Consider the following 17,123-nt stretch of genomic DNA (forward strand, 5'->3'; position numbering starts at 1 on the left):
TTACTTTTTGAAAACACGTTTTTTCAGTTTTTCGCAATTTCTGGCAATTTTGTGCAAAGTGAGGTTTAATTTTTTTTAACCATCTGAAAATAGACATTTCAACGAATAAAATCCCCCCCTGAAAAAATCTAAAATCTAAAATTTTAACACGAGATTTTTCGATTAAAGTAAGGAGTAATTTTTCGGTTTTACGTCAACAAAACTTTGAAAATTAAATATTTTTATTCCAACAAATTACAACTTATTTGGGACATGAAAAGGTAAGTTTCCACCAAATTTGGTGAAAGAAATTTTTTTTTGTACAAGAAAAAAAAATAAAAACGAAAAATACAGTTTTTCAAATTTTTCTCGAAAATTTTGAGGTTATGTGAAAAATGATGTATATAAAAGTTTTAGATCTTTTTAATAGCTACAACTTTTTCTTAGAACACTTTTTGATCCGAGGTCAACTTTTGGCGGAAATCACATAAAACCGCTTGCCACCCCTAAAAGTCATCCCAGAACACCATAAAATACATCTGATCAAATTGCATTTTTTTTCCCGTAATCAGTGCAAAATTATCTACCATTGCCACCAAAAGCCGTCCTGTTATTAATTTTTTCGTCAAACAATATTAATGGCACTGGTCTATAAGTTTATTTTCGTTAAGTACTTTCCAAGTTGTGAGGCATGAAAGCTACAATGTACTATAACTTTCAAGCGTCACAACCCAAAAAATACTTAATAAAAAATAATTTTTTTATATTGTTTTGAAAATTCTCAAAGTCGACTACAAGAAAATGCAAAGATATAAAATGTTAGAGAATTATCGATACCTCTTAATTAGAGAACTACCAATACTTTAATATTCTATATCTTTTATTTTTTGTAGTCAATTTTGAGAATTTTTTAAAACACTATAAATAAATTATTTTTTATTAAGTACTTTCCTAGTTATGTGACATTTAAAAGTTACAGTAGACTGTAGTTTTCAAGCCTCAAAGCTCAAAAAGTACTTAGCAAAAATAAACTTTCTTAATACAAAGAAATGAAATTTAAAAAATTATGCAGTATTATATAATTTTACTAACAATATATTGTATTTACACTTAAATAAAGATTAATTTATTAGATTTATTATTGTTTTCATTTTTTTATATACATATATTTTTAATATCATCAAAGTGATTGTTACATTGTGTTCGGACATTGGGACAAGTTGTGTCCTGATATTGGGATTTAGAAACATTTTAGGCTGTCCGGAGATTAATATAATTCTTTTTTAAATCATTTCTGTTTTATACACACACAAAAAAATAATAAACTATATAAATAATTAAAACTTGTTCCAGTCTATAACCAGATTATCAAAAACAGACAAAAAATAATAATTAGAAATAGAACCGTAAAAAAACATTGACATAAAGAGCGTGTTCAAAAGTAAATTTGCAACTAATTTTTATAAACATATTATTTAAAATTAATTATAGAGAAAAATTTATTGCGCCAATCGAATTTAACAAAAAAATTATTAAAAAAACATATATGACTCTTTCTTAAATCATTCATATTTTGAAAATATGCAAAAAAATAATATAGTCACTTTTTAATAATTTGTTTATAACAATTAGCCAAAAAATTGATTTTTAAATAGTGTTTCTTATGCAATGTTTTCTCATGATCCTGTCCTATTTACAATTGTCATTTTTTGTCTAACTTTGCTGGTCTGGCTATGAGGTTATTTAATGGGTTAATGTATTTGTTGAATAATTGCAGCTCTTTTTTTAAAACAACAAATAATTCAGTTTTAGTGAGAATAAATAACATTAAAATTAGTAATAATAAAATTGAAGTAAGTCATTTCTAAGATATTTTTTAAATCAATAAACAGTATAATAGCTCTAATTGTGAATCATTATTATTTAAATAATTGAATACATATTTATGCTTATATGACGATGTTTCCTAAATTAACATATACATCATTGTTTGAGATTGTAATAGTTATAGGTTTTTACTGTATTTTTACTTGAATTATTATTTATTTTTAAATTAACATATCTTTTACAACTATTATATATTTTTTCAACTAATTATATCTGTTCTAATTATTGTATATCTTCTTGAGTATTCTGTCTTGTTAATTTGCATGAGAATAATAAGTCGAGAAGCTTCGACTGTAACGATCCATCATAACATCATTGTATTCGAAGCAAATAAGTTTTTTCGTGCTCTTAGTATGTATAAGTAAAGAAAAGTCGGGATTTTCTAAACAGTGATTTAACCGGTACTATCCGTTGTTTGTTCAAATCGACGTTACCAAAATACAATAAGCAAACACGGGTCAATGTGGCTATCTCCTGCGAAAATTTGCTTTCTCCGAATTTCCTTTGCTAAACAATTGCTCTGGGGTTCGCGCTCTCGACGAGAGAATTGCAGCCTCAGATTCAGTGAGCGACGCGAGTGAATTATATTTTATAAGACTAAACTTCGTCGAGCGAAGATTTCGAAAGTATTGAGAGGAATAGTGCACGCGTCAGCATCTATCAGTGCAATCAGTGCATTTAGTCGCGAGCATTTAAATCAAATTAACGAGACAGAGGTGGTGGTGGTGCAGAAAAGAATTTTTATCTACGTGTAAGATGTCCCTCTTTCTACACCTTTATTTTCTTGTTTGTTCTCTACGGATAGCATCCGTCATCCATCTTACAAAAGACTGTAACTATAACTATAGTAGTACCGCCTTCGACGCGAGCGTGCCCTCATACTATACAGCAGTGCCATCCACCGTATCGATACGCATGGCGCGACCATCCCGCCGGCCTTGGAAGGCTTGTCCTTTCAATTCTGTTTCAATAGGGTGTACGCAAATCTGGTGGATCGCGCGCTTAGTTATCCCGCTGGATGTTTTTACGCTGACAACGCGGACATAACCATCGCCTCCGATATAGGTTTCTGTAATACGAGCCATCCGCCATTTCAACGGTGGAAGATCTTTATCTCTTAATAAAACTAACGCTTCAACCTTAATATCATTGTAATTGAGTTTTTGCCACTTATATCTATTTTGGATTTGCGTGAGATATTCTCTTGACCATCGTTTCCAAAAGTTGTATCTCATTTGTGACAACAATTGGAAGCGGGTCACCCGATTTGTAGGTATGTCTCTGGGAACGAATTTAACGGCTCACCGATAATGAAATGCCCTGAAGTGAGTACCTCAAAATCCTGAGGATTGCTTGATATTGGACATAACGGGCGGGAATTTAGCACCGCCTTAATCTGACTGAATATCGTGGTGAGTTCTTCAAATGTTAAAAGATTGTTACCAATAACTCGTTTTAAATGTGTTTTTGCGGATTTTACGGTGGTTTCCCATAGCCCGCCCACATGAGGTGAATGCGCAGGTATGAAACGCCACTGAATCGCTTGATCTGCTAAAAATCGTTCAATAGTCTCGCGTTCCTGATCTATCATATTCGCAAGCGCCCTGAGCTCATTGTTCGCGCCTATAAAGTTAGTGCCGTTATCCGAGAATAGTTGCATGCAACGACCACGTCGCGCGATGAACCGTTTGAGCGCATTGAGAAATGCTGTAGTGGTTAAATCGCTGACTATCTCCAGATGGGTAGCCTTAGTTGCGAAGCATACAAAAATGCACAAATATACCTTGCCGGTTTTGCTTCGCGACAGTTTTATGGGAAATGGACCGGCGTAATCTACTCTTGAATTTATGAACGCTCTGCTTACGGTGACTCGAGATTTTGGTAAATCTCCCATGATCTGTGTTTAACAGCGCGGATGAATCCGAAAACACGCGATACAGTTTTGTAGTACTCGCCAAATCGCTTGGCGTCCGGATATCGGCCAATATTTACAACGCAAGTGAGCAAGGAACTCTTGGGCCTCGACATGCATTTCTTTAAGGTGAGCATCTCGGATAATTAGATTGGTGAGTATATGTTTAGAAGGTAGTATTATTGGGTGTTGCTTGGAACGGTCGATGTTTGCATGACGCAGTCTGCTTCCCACGCGTATAATTCCTGATTCGTCTAGAAACGGATTTAATGCAACGAGTTTGCTTTTGTTTGATATTCTGCGATTTACTTGAAGATCTGACATTTCCACGGTAAATTTATTTGACTATACTACGCGTATTAGAATTAACATAGTTTGTTCTTCTTCTTTGATTGTTAACGGACCGATTACTCGTGTTGACTTTATTAGGGCATTTGTTTTAAATCGCAGACACCAGGCAACGATTCGCTTTAGACGAGACAAAGATGAGAATTTTTCAAATAACTCAAAATCTAGCTGTATGCTATGAGATACCACTGTTTGTTTCCTAAGTTCTGCTATCTCATTAATGTTTCAGATAGATTCGGTCGGCTAATCATGTCGTCCTTTCGCCAGCCAATGTGGTCCCGTCCACCATAGGGGCATATCTTTGAGATTTCGCAAAGTTGAACCTCTTGAAATAACATCGGCGGGGTTGTCTTTGGATCGTACATGCGACCACTGAACTCCAGGTGCTGTACGCTGTATGGTTGCCACTCGATTAGCGACGAAAGTTTGCAGTTCTCCGGGAGAATGTTTGATCCAGGATAACGTGATCGTGGAGTCGCTCCAGTACTGAATGCAATCAAATTTGATAGAAAGGGCTTGTTGTACAGTCTTTCCGTTGACTAATAATACCGCCCTGCATAATTCGAGTCGTGGTAGGGTGATACTTTTGAGAGGTGCAACCCTTGATTTTGCACACAACAATCTTGTAATTGTTTCTCCTGACTTGTTGGAGCTCCGTATGTAGATGCATGCCTCTGACGTAGGCTGTCTCTGACACGTCACAGAATACATGAAGTTCTATGATATGAGGTTTGTCGCAAATTATGCGTCTTGGAATCGATATGGACTCGATTTCTTTTAGTTGACTTAGGTATTGCATCCATTTTGTATGCAACTGAACGGGAAGAAATTCATCCCATCCTACCTTTAACTGCCAAAGTTGCTGCATTTTGATTTTTGCGCTAATGAGTTTAGGACCCATCAGTCCTAGAAAATCATACATCTGAGCGATAATTGATAGTACTGACCGCTTTGTTGCACGTTGATTTCTGTTAGTGATGTGTATTCGGTATTGTAAACAATCGTCTTTCGTATTCCAGTAAATTCCCAGAGTTTTAGTTTCATGACTTGGCAATGTTTTAGTTTCTGAGGATCCACTGAGTATTGTAGGTTTGTTAGAGTTTCATTTGTGTAGAGCGAAACCCGCTGATTGAAAAATTTTTGTCAACTCAGTTTTCAGCCGTATTAAGGAGTCCGGATGGTTTCCACCAGATATCAGGTCGTCGACGTAAAAATCATTGCGAATAACGTCGCTAGTCCTGGGATAATTTTCTTGATTTTCGTTTGCCAGTTGGTGGAGACAACGAATAGCTAGGAATGATGCACTGGCCAATCCGTAAGTCACAATGTTAAGGCGATATTTCTGAATTTGTTCGTTTGTGTTTGGTCGCCATACAATTCGTTGCAAATCTCGTTGGTCGTCCTGTAGTAGGATTTGTCTGTACATCTGCTTGATATTTGCCGTAATCACGAATTGATGTTGACAAAATCTAAGTATAATGGAGAATAGGTCCTGTTGAATAGTTGGTCCAACATGAAGTATGTTGTTAAGAGACACCCCTGATGTTGTAGGACACAAGGCGTCGAACACGATTCGGATTTTCGTGGCCAGGCTGTCATCTTTCCAAATTCCGTGATGCGGTAAATAATTAATAGTTCCGTTTGCCCCTTGATTTATGACTTCGGACATGTGACCTAACTCTTGATATTCTTGCATGAAGTTAGTGTATTGCACTTTCAATTCAGAAGATGAGACGAATTTCCGCTCTAATTCCTTTAGACGTTTAATGGCGATTTCTCGTGACTGTCCGAGACGTTCCACCTTGTCACGTAATGGCAGCCGGACCTCGAAGCGTCCTCCTGCATTGCGTCGATGCCCCTTCATGAATTCATCTTCGCAAATTTGCTCTGTTTCTGATAAGTTGGCGTGGAGACTGCCTTCTTCGACTTGCCAGAATCGTTCTAACTGTGTTTCGATATTATCGCTGTTGGAAAAGAAACAGACTGACGCTGTTGACGGTTCCCTCGGATTTTGAAGGCTGAGTGGTCCCGCGATGATCCAACCTAGCTTGGTTTTTTGTGCGACTGGTTAATTTTTTCCGAGTTTGATTTGTCCAACGCACAACAAGTCCCAGAATACGGAACTTCCCAACAATACGTCGATACTTCCGGGCTTGTAGAATAATGGATCAGCGAATGTAATACTGTCTGGTATCTGTAAATGGCCTTTGTCAATTTCAGATAGAGGAAGATTTGTGGTAATTCTTGGCAATACTGAAAACTTGAGTTTAACTTTAAACGCGTTAAATTTAAATTGAATCGTTGCGCGTGTATCTGTGAATGCCGCGGTTTGCGTGTTGTCGACGCCGCGTATTGCTAAATACTTCCTCCGCTGAGGAAGACCTAATCGCTCGCAAAGATCTCTCGTCATAAAGTTTGACTGAGATCCGAGATCAAGAAACGCTCGACATTCTTGAAATTCTCCGTCGTTATCTTGAATTTTGATGATTGCCGTTGCTAGCAGTCCTCTATCGGCGATAGGAACCGCAAGATGAGCTACACTCGTCGTTTGCTCTGTCGGTGGTTTTTGCTCGACGGTTGTCGCTCTTTGATTGTTACTCTCAAAATCTGTATCCTCGCTTCTAGGGATGTGCAACAATGTATTGTGCTTCTTATGACAAATTCGGCAAGTACCGAATTTACACGCTTTGATGGAATGGCCCACCTTGAAACAGTTCAGACACACTTTTAAGCGTTTTATTTCTTTAATTCTATCTTGCGGCGCCAAATTTAGAAAGGTCGGACAATGATATACCCGATGCTTTCCCTCCTTACATGTTAGACACTTTTCCGGTTTTACCTCAGACGTGACTGCGGCTACCGATTTTTTATTTGTATTAGTTGATTAAGTGTCTCCGGTTGACAGTGAAAATTTGGCCTGTTTTGATTTATCAAGTTGCAATGTCTTTAACATAATACACCGATTGGTTGTTAAATCAATAAACTGCGCATATGTTGCAACTTCTCTTGCGAACGTTTTGGTTTCCCACTCACGCTTGATAGCATTGTCAAACTTCACCGTCATTAAATGAACAAGAATTGTGCCCCATTGGTCTGTAGGCTGACTAAGTTTCCTTAAAGCGCGAACATGCTTTTCGGTGTGATCTAATAATTGACGTAATCCCGTACGAGATTCTTTCTGCAATAATGAAAATTCGACCAATGCCTGCACGTGGTGGTGGACCAAAACACGTTTGTTTTCGAAACGGTTTTCTAGAATATTCCATGCGACGTCGTAATTGCCCGCGGACAATTCCATGGATCCTAGGATTTCCGCGGCCACGCCCTTGAAGGCTAATCGCAAATAATAAAGTTTTTTAATATCTGACAAATTTGTATTTTCATCAATGATCGCTTTGAATGTATCGCGGAAATTAGGCCATTGATCATAGGATCCATCGAATGTGGGCAAATTAATTGGTGGTAACTTTATCCAATCTACCGAATTACTCGCGTTACCGTTGTCGTGATTATCTGCACCGCAATTTTCTAGTACCGCACTTCGCGTTCTGCTGTGTCGCGCGATGAGAGCCTTTGCAGCTGCAGCTGCTGCATAATATTCCGACTCGAAAGTTTCTCTTTCACCGTCGTCTTCACATTCGGCATTCAACTCTTCGAGTGAGTCTTGCGTTTGGCGAAAATCATCCCACGCACGCTCTATTGTAACTAATCTAACCTCAATTTCTTCAATTTGATGGGCTTATGCATCGAATACTCTAATCCAATTACGCGCGCGTGTCAATTGCGCTTTGATCGTTCCGCGCCTTTTCACGAGTTCTTTTTATCTCCGCCATGATGCTATACGTTATGACGCGAGTCTACCTGAAAGGCGAATGGCTAAAACGCTTGAAGGTACTCAGCTTTGAATGTGTGTTGAAGCTGGAAAACTCTAGATCACTGCCAGCTCATCGAGTTTGCTTGGTGATTCTGGTTTGTTCTCCTAACCTCCTTGTAGGAGATTGCGAGATCTTTGTTGTCGATGCAACCTTTCCGAATTGACGATGTCTCCGTCTGCCTCGTTGTTGTGGTCACGCCCTTTGTCTCACACGGCGGCCTCGATTCTTTGTCCGTAGTCGACGAACTGCACGTGCTTGAGATTTCCGTCTTGAATATTGCTTTCTCGATTTTTACTGGCTTGTTGCTATCCGGCTCGAAGGACCATTTGGTGGTGCAGAAAAGAATTTTTGTCTACGTGTAAGATGTCCCTCTTTCTACACCTCTATTTTCTCGTTCGTTCTCTACGGATCGCATCCGTCGTCCATCTTACAAAAGACTATAACTGTAACTATAGTAGTACCACCTTCGACGCGAGCGTGCTCTCACACTATACAGCAGCGCCATCCACCGTATCGATACGCATGGCGCAACCAGGTGGTGTTACTTTTGACAATTACTAAAGACTTTTTTTTTAACTGTTAACACGCTTTGAGTGATCAGTTTTTCCTTTTGTCTGCTCCCACTTCCCATCTTTATCACCGTTCCGCTAATGAATCAGTCTTCGTCATCCTCGCTCTGTACCGTCGCTCGCACTCATTTTTCGCGCGTTCAATGTTGTATCTGGATAGAACAGGGTAAAGCCAGACTCTAATCTTTACACAATTTATTTGCACTCTCTCGAAGTGGCACCGGCATTTAAAGTTTGCTGATTTGCAAACTGAACAAATATAAATACATATGTACTTATTGAATTATTTATTAAATAATAATTAAAATTAATGTTATAATATCAAAAACTATTTCACATTTTGGAGTAATTTAAAGGTAAAATATCTCAATAATATGACATGGTACAGCAATTTCGTTTACAGATTTGTGATCAAAAATCCTATATAACTAAAATTTTGAAGTTCTTATAATGAAATTGAGGATGTGATAATAACAGTAACTTGTCAATCATATCAAAAATAACACTCTTTTTATGACACAGGGGATGGTGTGAGAAAAAATTTAAGTATCTTCCTGAGAAAGTTGGTTTGCGGTATTGATCGAAAATAATCCTATTATTCACATTTATAAGCATAACATCGAGAAAACTGATTTTCCCCTCGATCTCTCTCTCCATAGTAAATTGTAAACGGTCATGCATATAAGAACTTCAAAATTTTAGTTAAAAAGTTAACATTTTATTGGAAAATAACTATCCTTTAAATTTTATCTTTTCCATGATAAATTTCAGACTCAAACACCTTTTTTATAAAGATGACACCTGCGTTGAGGATAAACGTGTAAGAAGATTTTTTACGATCCCTTACATTGAGTCGGTATTAGAGAAATTTTCGTCTTTCTCATGTAAGTTTGATTGCAGTGTTGCGTTCACAATCTCTTCTAAATTGAATAAATTCATAACTACTGGCAAAGACCATACAGAGCTTTTTTCTTGTAATGACGTGATCTATAAAATTAATTGTAAGGACTGCGATTCTTCTTACGTGGGACAGACGAAACGCCAATTAAAAACAAGAGTTAGCGAATATAAAGCATACATTAGAAAGGCCAGGTCTTCTGTTATTTCGGTACATCGCAATGGAGAAAATCACGAATTTGATTGGGAGAACGTGAAAATTTTAGACAAGGAGCCATCTTATGTTGAAAGATCTATATCCGAGATGCTACACATCAAAAATCAAATGCACGGACTCAATAAACAAAGCGATGCCGAACTTCTCTCGGATGCGTATCTTCCTATCCTCGAGCGTATTCCCCCTTCTTAGGTTCATCATCCCTTCTCCTTCTATTCCTTTTGTTCGGGCCACCGAGGCTATCTCGTTTCGGTCCTCATTATTTGTATCTATTTTCACCGAGATGTAACATCCCATCTCAAGGCTGTGACACGAGTTTTGGTAGTTAGAGATATTTTGTACATAATTTTCGTTTTGACTTATTTCCTTTTTTCCCCCTTTTTTTGAATTTACATTATTTTATAATGCGTTTTTTTTACAATTTTATATCTAATGACTTGTACAGCTTCCATTTTTATTCTTTTTTATTTAATTATTTAATTTTTATTGATTTTCCGTTTATTCTCTTTTTTTAACTATTTAATTTTTATAGTTACATCATTTTAATTTCATTCTCTTATTTATTTATTTATTTGTTAGCAACCAATCTATGTGGTTTCACAAAACTCTTGTCTCGGTACACGCTCTGTGAGGTCGTTCATACTATTATGCTAAGACGTTGTAGTAAGATGTACACCGCGATTTTGCACAATCCCTATCTATTCGGTAACTTGTTTTCATTTCTTATTTTTATTCTTTATTTGTTTATTGCAATAAATTCATATCTTAATTAGTGCAATTGTTGTGTTATAGACTTGTAATATCACTAAGGAAGACCGTCATTAAAGGTCGAAACCTTTGCCTGACATTTGGAGTTATTGGTTATTTATTTGCACCCGACATCTTGCGTGGCTCTTGAGCTCACTATTTTCGAATTTAATTTATTTATAAGAGCCTTAACTTTTGTTTTGTTTTGTTTGTCAAAGTTTTTTGTTTACGATTTCATAAAACATTTTTATAAGTTGCGCAGAAATATTTTCTGTATTGTGGAAACATTTCTGCGTAGAATACCGTAAAGCTGATCTTGCTATAATTTTTTCTTTAACCAGAAAAAATTCATAAAGAAGTCATGTTCAAAGAAAGTTGTTTTTGCGATTATTTAAAAAATGGAGGGTGATGGAAGAAATGGATAATGTAGTCGTTTTCAGCGCATCACAATCCTATAGAAACGTCATTAAAAGTTTAAAGCGCAAGACCTTCCCTAATTTTGTAGACATGTGTTACCAGTCACATAAAAGTGCGATGTTTACACATATACAATAATTTAGAAAAATTGTTGTAATTGTTATTGTTCTGTGAAGTTCCTGTTGCCCACAGAAATATGATGTACGTGTACAATCATTTTTCTTAATTTTTTTCAATTCTATTCATTTTATTATTTATTTAATTTGATTAAAATTAATTTAGGATTCTCGAAATTTAAAACAATTAATAATCGGGAATTAGGCTAATGAGAGTCAGCCCGGGTAAAGGTTGTGCAACGTATTAATTGTCGGTGCCTATTTCAAATGTATCATGAAACCGTTGATCACAACAAGCACACGACCAAGCGAGAGGACGTCTTACTAATAATATGACGAATTCGGCGCGTTTAGAGAATTCGTCAGTTTCTCTCGAGACAGCCGTCAAACCACACGTATATTATATTATATTTGTAACGCTACATACCAAATGTAAAGAAAGTAATTTGATATTAAAGCAAATGTGTTAGGAAAACGATTCTATTATCTATTGCAAGCCCGTACATTAATATTATACAAATTATTTATTTATCTTTGAATTACAAGATTATTAATGTACCGAAAAATGTTCTTCCTAGCAACTTAAAGAAATATGTTGTTTATAAAATTATATGTAAAGACGGCAATACGTCATATGTAAGGCAAACTAGTAGAAAATTAAAAACAGGAATTAATGAACATTGCATTCATATTAATTAAAATACAAATAATCTCTCGGTTATCACAGAACATAGACTTAATCATGATTTTGATTGGGAAAATATCTTAGACAACCAATGTTTCTTAGCCAGGCGGTTGATATCCGAAATGTTACATGTTCAATTACAAGATAACAGTCTCAATTTATAAACAGATACTGAATGCCTGCATCATGCGTATTTCTCGTTATTGGATAAATTATAATAGAATCAATATGCTCTTGAGCGATATAGGTTGTAACTGATTTTAATTGTAATAGTTGACTCGTCGCTAAATTATTTTTATTTTATTTATTTATTTATTTATTTATATTTTTATCTATCAGGACGATTTGTGACTTACTTTAATTGTTACAGTTGACTCGCCGCTAATTATTTTTATTTCAACCTATTTATTTATAATTTTATTAAATTTGTGACATTTGAATTGTAATATCTGACTATCCGCTAATTTTATTCTATTTATTTATTTTATATTTATAGTTAACGACTTACTATTTCTCCATTCGTTTACATGTATTTATTTAATATTTGTATATCCTTGACCGCTTGACCTTTTGTGAGCGTTGAAGTAAGATGTTATAATCGGAGCGACTCGATTTACAATCAGTATACATTCTTACTTGAGACAGTCAGCACCGGTTGTTGTTAAACAATAAACGATTGAGTGTATACTTTGACAAGCGAAATTTATTTCCTATGGACCAAAATTTATCCATGGCTTCGTTAGTTCGAATGGGTAAGTCACGAAAATATTTATTTAAGATAATTATTCGCTATCTAAAACAAAACATACGATAGTGATACAGAGAAGTGTCATTGCCTGCGACATTGTTACCGGGAAAAGATGCCACTACGGATTTGGTAAACCGTTGGTGACTCGACTGCTTCCCGTTTTTGGTGACAGATGACGGCTAGAATTTTTCATATATTTTTGATACTCTGAAGATGACTCCAAAGCGAGTCAAAACGTTCGTTTATTTTCGTAATTCAAAGATGAATAAATAATTTGTGTAATATTAATACGATTACGCACTTTTACCCGCGCTGATTCTCATTAGCCTAATTCCCGTTACTAATTGTTTTATTTTATTTACTATTTATTTATATTATTTTATAATTTGTTCTCTTCACTTATTTTATATATATATATATATATATATATATATATATATATATATATACAGGGTGTTCCAGACCAATGTATAAATATTATTACAGTAAGGTAGAAGGGATCAATATAAATCAAAAAGTCTAAAAGTCCTACGGCTCAGACGAGCGACCTCTTGTCTCTCCGCGCGCTCTTATTCGGCTGACCTTAATATTTTATTACTCAAAAATTATTGCAAATATCGTAAAATGGTATTAGACTTTTTCATTTATCTCGATCCCTTCTACCTCATCGTGATAATTTTTATACATTGGTCTGGGACACCATGTATATATTTATTTACCATTTATATTTTATTTTATTAATTATTTTATTACATTTTTTTATATCTATATCCATAAATGTATTTCTAAATTAAGGTAAAATTTTATGGCGCTTCTATAAATTTATTCGCACTCTTCAAATTGGCCACAAAGCAAATAAAAATAAGGTGAAAATATAAAATTATTATCAAAAGATTGTTACGTTGAAATATTACGACGTTTTATACGCGGGTTACATAAATACAGATAAAAATTTAATTTTATCCGCGATAACAAATGACAGCTGCATATACGGCAGCCCAAGCTCCATATCTTTCCGTCACATTTAACATTTCAATAACAAGAAATTAAAATTAATATTATCTGACACGATTGAAAAATGATGAATAAAGCAAAAACGTTTGATTTACTATATGTAAAACAATGTTTACGTAAGATTCAATGCATTCTATGTTATTTTGGTCGTGTAACTGATCTTCCATAAAATTATCAATTTGCTTCAGCATATATGAGCCGTTACGTAAGATATGGTATAGATAACGGTTCGTACATGCTAAAAATAAATTAATAATTTGAAGGAAGGTCAGTTAATTCTAGTTGAACTCAAAATTTAATTTATTTAAAAAATAAGTTAATCTTAAATTTAATTTAAAAAGGTTTATTTTTAACTCTTTATAACAATATCGATGACATTATAACGACGATACCGATACTTGTCAAGAATAAGGACCTTCGTTAATTTTAATTTTTTATTTAATTTTATCTTTTTAACCATTATCCATTCTGTCCATTTTGAAATACACTCATAAGTTTTAATTATTCTTTATGTTTTCTGTTATACATAAATTTATGTGTCTGAAATGACTTAATTTTAAAGGTACAGAATGTCATGTTGAATACACATAATTGAACACAAAGTATGCACATACACAATTCATTTTCAAAATTTTTTGTCGAAAATTCTTTCAACTTTGACACTTGTATTTTTGAAACTAAGTTGTTTCAACTATTTGATTAGAATGAAAAATATAAGTTTTAAATTAACGTGAGAAATCACTTTAAAAAATTTTTTAGGATACCTATGGAGCTTTCTATATAACAATTTACGGACATGTAGCATACAAAATAGTCATATTTGTAGGTAGAAGTTTAAAACTTTTTTTTTGTTTTTGTAGCACTCGTCTTGCGAGCGATATTTTATTTATGTTCTATGTTATATCAGCAAAACGATTCGTCATAATTTGTCATAAATCCGTCAATCAGTCAGTGAATACTTCACAGCGTATAATTATGTTTCTTTTTTTTCTAATAAGTTAAAATAAAAGCTTTAGACGTGGAATTACCTTCTTACAAATTTTTGATTTTAAAAATTTTACTCTCTTCACTTGTTAAAATTAATTTTATTATATGTATATTTATGTACATCTTATTGTCATAAAAAGCATATAATTACAAATATTAAAAAAGTTCTTTATTAAATTATAATTTTTTCGCATATTGATACAGCAACGGCCAAAATATCTCTCTCAACTACTTTAATAAATATATATTTATTCATATTCGTTAATCTTCAATAAAAAATAATTCATTGAAAAAATAATTATATTGATTTATACATGAATAAAATTACTTCTGTTACGGCTGCAGGAGATGCATATTCTGATTTAACGTATACTGAAATGGAAATGGAAAAAGCAAGAAATGGTTAAGAACGATACAAAACTGAAGAAAACTCAATGAACGTGAAAATAATCAATAATTTTACAACATACGTATATATAATTAGCTGCAAAACATAGACAATATTGAAGTTAAACCTGTTAAAGCAAATTACAATAATTTTATATTGATGTTCTATAAACAGTGTTGTGTCCAATGGGGATGGGTTAATATCCACACTGGTGGTTTCGCGTTGTATAGTATTGTTTATTATTCACTCACAAAAAATAATTGTACAAAAATAATTGTCCTGGTATATGAGACGTGATTATTGCTACAGATATGTATATGCATGAGAACTTGATTGTGATTATATGATTTTCGTCTCAAGCGGCACTGGCATTCGGTACGGCGTTCGACATTGCCTTCGGCAATACTGGCGTCCGACAGTGCACCACCCTGAGTCGATACGGACGCGTTGGCTTCGACTTTACTTAGGGGTGTGATCATCCTGAGTCGAGCTCGTTATACTTTGCATGTGATCGCGACTTTGCCTAGGAGCAACCGTCTACGGGAATGTATAAAACGATTGCCCTGAGTCACGATTTATAAAATGTCAATGCAATAAGGTTCGGACACTGCTGTGAGTTTTAGCGAACTGAACGCGAGAAGGCTTTTTGCTTTATTTATAATTTTCAGTTTTCTGAGCTTGTGTTCCGATTGGTTTGGATTTCCAAGATCTTTGTCTCTATTGGACAATATGGATCTTCGGATTCCAAGCGCGGCAGATAAATGCCGGACAGTTGGAACCGACGGCTGCCACGAGCTCAGGATTAGAGGCGCCGATGTTTCTTTAATGATAATGTTTATGATTTTGGTATTTGAACAATTGCAGCATCGACGCCGCAATGTCGGAATAACGTATTTTGAATAAGTCCTGTGTCAACAGGAAATGAGTGCCCACATCCCTTTCATTGTTTAAGTTTTCCCTTTCTTTGTGTCGCGCTTTAACCGTATGGTGCCGTCCGATTGCATTCTATTTTTTTGTGTGAATGAATATATGTGTGTATCCACATGAATATGTGTGTATGTGTATATGTCGTGCACGACTTAACGTATGTGCGGACTATATGTATAACAAACAGTTCAGTGAGATAGAAAGATTAAAAAGTTAAGAACATTATCCATTCTATAAAAAAAATGCACTATTTAATATATTAATATTGCGCTTACATTTTTTTCATTTTGCACAGTCAATTCGAGCTTAAATCAATTAGAAAGTTAAAACATTCTTTATCCAAACGTTATATATTTAAAAATTTATTTGTTTTTTTAAATATATAACAGATTATAGATATCTATAAATAAAATTTAAAATTTGTTTAATTAATGTAATAACATATATTATAATTCAATGTATAATAACATATTATCTTACTTATTATTAGAGATAATGTACATTATTACATTAAAAATTTATGTTTAGTTTTATAATAAACATCTGAGTCAGTTTTGTATTTCAGATTTACTATTGCTTACAAAGTTTTCCTTTTATATATTTTGTCAACATTTCAACAATCATTATGAAGAATAGGACACTGAAAATTATGTCCATTATAAGTTCTTTTGGATATTTTATGGACGTCCGAACTTGTAAAAAACGAACGCCCATAGGACGTCCCATAAATGTCCGTCGGATTTTATTTAGATATCCTCTGAATATCCCAATGTCTGAAATCGAATGAGCACTGGACGTCCTATGGACGTCTGTGTGCTATTCGGGTATATTGTTTTATATAAAAAGTTTAATTGCATCCACAGAAGATATTCTTCTGTTTTGTTCCGTGAATCAAATAATTTTGTCGTTAAACTTTACGTACAAAACTGAAGTATTTTATAATTAAATTATTTATAACATTTATGTAATAATAAAAATTTGTTTCACATTAATTTAAATAATGCTTAATAAATGCAACTTTATTTTTTTTTGAAGAAACATAGATTTTATGTAACAGAAAAAAAGAATAATAATTCACACAAAATTATTTTTTCCGTCAATCAAATAATTTGGTAAAATTTTACGCATAACAACGCCGTCTATACCTCAGTGTCAAGTACGAGTATATGGCAACAGTACTCTAAACAATTGAAAGACAATCAACCATATTATTATTTGTATTTTGGTGTGACGATGTGACCCGAGGTTCGTGATCTAATCTATGTATAAAGACGATTATTTCACATAAGATAGTTTCGTGATATGGTGTGAAGTTATTTCTGTATCATAATGTGTGTATTGCGAGGATGTGTATTGCGACAGGAATGTTCCTTAATTAATTGTTTTACTAGGGATAATGTCGTTGCGGGT

General features: G+C 34.2%; 1 protein-coding gene across 1 annotated transcript; it reads right to left on the reverse strand.

The window, feature by feature from the left end:
* Positions 1–5,228: 5,228 nt before the first annotated feature.
* LOC105206576 lies at positions 5,229–8,506 on the reverse strand. Its single transcript, XM_039448773.1, has 5 exons — positions 8,489–8,506; positions 8,064–8,353; positions 7,160–7,836; positions 6,272–6,982; positions 5,229–6,190 (listed from the first exon to the last, which is right to left on the reverse strand). Exons 1-5 carry the CDS (start codon positions 8,504–8,506, stop codon positions 5,229–5,231), a joined length of 2,658 nt encoding a protein of 885 aa, XP_039304707.1.
* Between the last annotated feature and the right edge of the window lie 8,617 nt (positions 8,507–17,123).

This window comes from Solenopsis invicta, chromosome 1 (assembly GCF_016802725.1).
Source record: "Solenopsis invicta isolate M01_SB chromosome 1, UNIL_Sinv_3.0, whole genome shotgun sequence".
In the NCBI taxonomy this organism is placed as follows: Eukaryota; Metazoa; Arthropoda; class Insecta; order Hymenoptera; family Formicidae; genus Solenopsis; species Solenopsis invicta.

Coding starts and splice junctions, on each gene's coding strand:
- LOC105206576 (XM_039448773.1), bottom strand. Junction 7,837..8,063: donor GCAAACTCGATGAGCTGGCA/GTGATCTAGAGT, acceptor AATTGAGGTTAG/ATTAGTTACAATAGAGCGTG. Junction 6,983..7,159: donor GTTTGACAATGCTATCAAGC/GTGAGTGGGAAA, acceptor AAAAATCGGTAG/CCGCAGTCACGTCTGAGGTA.